At 48.8% G+C, this 5,000-nt stretch overlaps 1 protein-coding gene across 7 annotated transcripts in view; it reads right to left on the reverse strand.

Annotated features, from left to right (window-relative positions):
- Positions 1–2,324, reverse strand: part of hlk (hulk) — a 267,521-nt gene extending 265,197 nt beyond the window's left edge. For 2 of the 7 annotated variants that reach the window (XM_076192762.1, XM_076192761.1), the window contains exon 1: positions 1,864–2,323. In XM_076192762.1, the coding sequence (XP_076048877.1) occupies positions 1,864–2,053 (190 nt within the window). In that variant the 5' untranslated portion in view covers positions 2,054–2,323. Of the gene's footprint in view, positions 1–1,863 lie in introns of all 7 variants that reach the window. The other 5 variants (XM_076192759.1, XM_076192758.1, XM_076192757.1 and 2 more) reach the window with 4 other exon arrangements.
- Positions 2,325–5,000: the final 2,676 nt, after the last annotated feature.

Here is a 5,000-nt window from a genome sequence, read left to right on the forward strand (position 1 = left end):
ATCGCTTCACAAAAGCCTATCTTAAATGTACAGATTTCATCTGATTATGTCCTTCCCTCCAATAGAAAATACAGACCGTCACCACGGGACAAAAACCCACATGGGGATTGTGTCCAGACTTCCGGGACGTAATTCCACATCGGGAAGCTGTCCCAGTTACCCTGTCCGTCTCGGTAGGGTAGACAGATTCCCACCTTACGAGTGACCTCTCCCTTTCGTTTTCACTCGGCCTTATATACCCATGTTTGTTTTGATGTATTGTATTACCCTGAAGATGACCATTTGTAATGGTTGAAACAGCTGTCGGTAAAATGAATCAACATCCTGAAGCCTTTTACTATTTCCTTCAGAGTTTGAAATATGAAGAGAAAAGGAAATACAGAGAGTTAGAGAAATGTTCTCTTAAAATCATTGACGCCACTTGTGCTTTAGCATTTAATAGGAATTGTTTACGAGAAAGACTTTGCCCAAAACATATATATATATATGCACAAATTTCACAAGTCACACGCGAATCACAAATATGCAGAGTCCACTAGGAAAAGGAAAAACACACGGAGTCCGAGCGCTTTCGTAATATATTCACATTATCAAGGAGTACTCCTTGATAATGTGAATATATCACGAAAGCGCTCGTACTCCGTGTGTTTTTCCTTTTCCTAGTGGACTCTGCATATATATACATATATATATATATATATATACACACACACACACATATATATATATATATATACATATATATATACATATATATATATACATGTATATACATATATATACATATATATATATATATATGTATATGTGTGTGTGTGTGTGCGTGTGCGTGTGCGCGCGCGCGCGCGCGCGCGCGTGTGTGTGTGTGCGTGCGTGTGTGTGTGTGTGTGTGTATGTGTGTGTGTGAATAGACATAAATGTACGCAGGCACGCAGACACACATTAATACAAACTCATGGCGCTGTGGTTAGAGCTCTGGTCTGCCACTACGGAGGTCCGGGTTCGATCCTCGCCCGGGGCTGAAATAATATCAGTATCGCAGCGCTGAGGGGTGTTACTCCAACTCTCGTGGGCGGGGAGTTGGGGGTGTGTGTGTGTGTGCAAGGTCATAGCATTACCCATAGATCGGACCTACGAGCTCTGAGCTCTCTTCCAGGAGGGAAATAGCTGTCGATCACGAGTCCAACACGTGATCCAAAAGACCAAGTGAATACATAGACACACACACATATAGGCACACACACACACACACATACACACGCCCTTCTACACTGCTGTACAACATTGTATAGAATTTGTTGCTCCAGTGCCACAGGCCCATTATTCATTCAGCTGACGAAGGGGGAATCCCGCTCTGAACGGGGTCTCGACCCTGGACCCCATAAGAAGACAACGCACACGCATGCATTCCAACGCGAACACACACCCTGGCCCTGGTCCAGTTGTACAGGAAAACGGGGTTTTACCTCTGAGGTGGTGAATAAGGAAGTATAGAAGGTGAAATGCAAACGAAACGTGAAGAGAGGTGAGGGAAAGAGGATCAAGGCGAGTGGTTGGCGGTGGAGGAGTTATTCTTGAGAGGGGGCAGAGGAGGAGGAGGAGGGGCAGCGAGAGAAGATGGACTCACAAGTCTGCACTATCGGAGGTTTCGAGGGCGGCCGAGAAACCGGCACGGAGGACGAGGAATGAGGAGGAAACCACACGATTTGGGAATTTTTTACAAGGTCACACTGTACCCCATCCACTCTCCGCGGCCCCTGGCCCGTCCCCCAGCCCATCATCTGCTCCCGCCCCTGGTTTTTCTGAACCGAACCGAAAGTGTTGAAGACATGCAGCATCACTCATGGGTTGAAGAACACTTACACCAATACACGGCGACGTAATCGCTCTCGTGGATGATGGTCTCCAACTGCTTGGCGTTGACTTCTTCAATGACATCCTCCTTCTTGGCCTGGGCCGGGCAGGGGAGGAGCAGAGCTGCCGTCACCAGCAGGAGCCCCGCGAGGAGGGTGATGGTGGTTCGGGCACCACCACCACTACCACCAATCATCATGATCTTCGTGGGTGATCACTACACAGTTGGAAATGTTTCCCCTCTTCTTCTTCTTCCTCGGGACAACGGAAACACTTCTCCCTCCCTTTAGCGATGGGGGAGACAGAGGCACTTTGCTCACACACACACACACACACACCCGGCAGTACACGACTCGCGACCCCAGGCGGGAAGCACTGCACGAAATCGTATTTTTCGAGGAAGAGGAGGTGGTGGAAGAGGGGCAGCTGCTTAGCAGCAACCGCCGGCCGCTATTTGCGATCAACGACAGAGGTGGCGGGCGAGCGAACTTCCGACCCACCGAGCCTGTTGCTGCTGCTGGTCCCTCCCTCCTCCCCCTTAGGGTGCCACCGCCACCGCCACCGCCGCCACCGGTTCCAAAATAGCTCGCTTGGGGGGTTGGGGTTCGGGTCGTCGTCGCCGTCGCCGCTTCGAACCACACACGAGTGGTCGTCGTCGTCGTCGTCGTCGTCGGCAGTGGGTGCTGCCGATGATGCAGGAAGCGAAGAAGCTCTTCTTTGGTCAGAACTCTTCAGGAAGACAGAATTCTGCAATGCCCATCTCATTTCATCCACCCCTCCACCCACACATTATCTGAACACCCTCTCTACGATGACGCACTCTTCAGATTTTGTTCTAGGTATTGGAGGGAGTTGGGGGGGGGGTCGCTCTGTGCCGAAGTAATGGGCGAAACCACAGGACTTATCATAATCTCAACTAGACTTCTCTTCCAAGGAATGCAGGAAGTGCATGATTCTTCGTTCGCTACCGAAGGGGACGAGTGACACAGAGAAGGTGAATGCCTTAGAGACTAGGTGGTGGCGGAGGCGACAGCAAGCAATGAAGAAGACTGGTACCCTGCAAGGAAGGGCTGCAGGAGTTGCGAACATGAATTAAGTTCTTTCTTATCAAAGCAATACCAAAGAGATGAATGAAATAGCCTGGCGGCAGCCAAGACCAAGGGATATATGCTACCCGGTATGTAAGGGGCTCACGGTCCTTTTCGGAGCTCTGCTGTCTGTACTACTACTACTACTACTACTACTACTACTACTACTACTACTACTACTACTACTACTACTACTACTACTACTACTACTACTACTACTTCTACTACTACTACTACTACTACTACTACTACTACTACTACTACTACTACTACTACTACTACTACTACTACTACTACTACAACCACTACTACTACTACTACTACTACTACTACTACTACTACTACTACTACTACTACTACTACTACTACTACTACTGCTGCTACTACTACTACTGCTGCTACTACTACTACTACTTCTACTACTACTACTACTACCACTATTACTATTACTGCTACTACTACTATTTCTATTATTTTTCCTACTACTACTACTACCACTATTACTATTACTGCTACTACTACTATTTCTATTATTTTTCCTACTACTTTTTACTTTTTCTTCTTCTTTTCTTCCTTTCCTTCTTCTTCCTCCTCATCTTCTCTTCTTCGTTTTTTCCTCATACTCGTCTTTTCTTCTTCGATTTTTTCTTCCTCATACTCTTCCTCTTCTTCTCTTTCTTCTTCTTCCTCATATTCTCCCTCTTCTTCTTCTTCTTCGTCTTCTTCTTCTTCTTCTTCTCCCTTTTTCCTCCTCCTCCTCTTCTTTCTCTTCTTCAACTCTGGGCCGACAGTCATCAAGCTGGTTCCCATGCTCTCCTTGAGAAGGGCTCTTCATTCAGCGTGCGACATTTCATTTCCTTTTACTCTGGCTGTCGCCAGGTCATTGATTTAATTTGCCTCCATGAGCATAACCCCCCCCCACCACCACCACCACCACCACCATCAATCTAGTGTCACTATTCCTTCTTTTACTGTGGCCGGCGCTCGAGGGCGATTCCTTGTATTTCCGCGGCACCCACCCAGCCCCTCGGCTCAAGTGGAGCACTTGTATCCTGTGTGCCAAACATCTGTAGGATTGTCTTACCTTGTATCTGTGCCAAGTCATATCAGCTAAAGTCGTCCCCCGTGTGCCAGGTAGGCTGCATTACCTGTTGCGCTCTTGTTATCGCAATGTGCATTGCTCTCACGGCAGCGGATGGTGGCTGTGGCTGATTAGTAGCTCACGAGGCAGCATAGAATTGTTGTTGTTGTTGTGCAACGCGCACGCATGATGGAGGAGGAGAGTCGTCATCGTCATCGTCGTCGTCATCATCGTCAGGGAGCTTAAGTACAAGATGCCGGCAATAGCAGCACTAGCCTTGTTCCATTCCGTGCCAGTTATTGTCCGTGTGGTGCTATGCCAGGCAGGCCCATGCGGATGGTCGTCTTCACACGTGCCAAACTTTTTCAAGGGTTTTGCCGTGATGATGTGTGCTGCCAAATGAACGGGTGGGGCCACATTTGTTTTCTCGACAGGGTCCAGGTGGCAATGGTGGCTATGTTAGACATGGTGTCTATGGTAGCTCTGGTGCCTGTGGTGATGATGATGGTGATGGAGGTCATGGTGGTGGTGGTGGTGAGTGAGACGATGGTGCTGGTGCTGTTGCTGGTGTTAGTGGTGATAGTTGAGGCGGTGGTGATGGTTGAGGTGATGCTTTTGGTGATGGTGGTAGTGGGGGTGGTGGGGTGGGAGAAGTGTGGGGGGTGGTTATGCTGGTGTTGGTTCTGGTGGCAGTGTTTGTATTACTTATGGTGCTAGTGGTTGTGGTGATGGTGGCGTTGGAGGTGGTGATGGCGGAGATGGTAGTGGTGGTGAGGGTGGTCGTAGTGATTGTGGTAGAAGTGGTGATAGTGGTGGTGAAGGTGGTGGTGGTGTAGTGGTTATGGTAGTAGCGGTGATGGTGGTGGTGGGTTACGGTGATGGTGATGGTGGTATGTGGTAGTGGTGGTGGTTGTGCTGGTGGTGGTGGTAGTGATGGTGGTGGTAGTGACGGTGGTGGTAGTGATGGTGGTGGTGAT

This window comes from Oratosquilla oratoria, chromosome 11 (genome assembly GCF_046742065.1).
Source record: "Oratosquilla oratoria isolate Oo_2021 chromosome 11, ASM4674206v1, whole genome shotgun sequence".
Lineage (NCBI taxonomy): Eukaryota > Metazoa > Arthropoda > Malacostraca > Stomatopoda > Squillidae > Oratosquilla > Oratosquilla oratoria.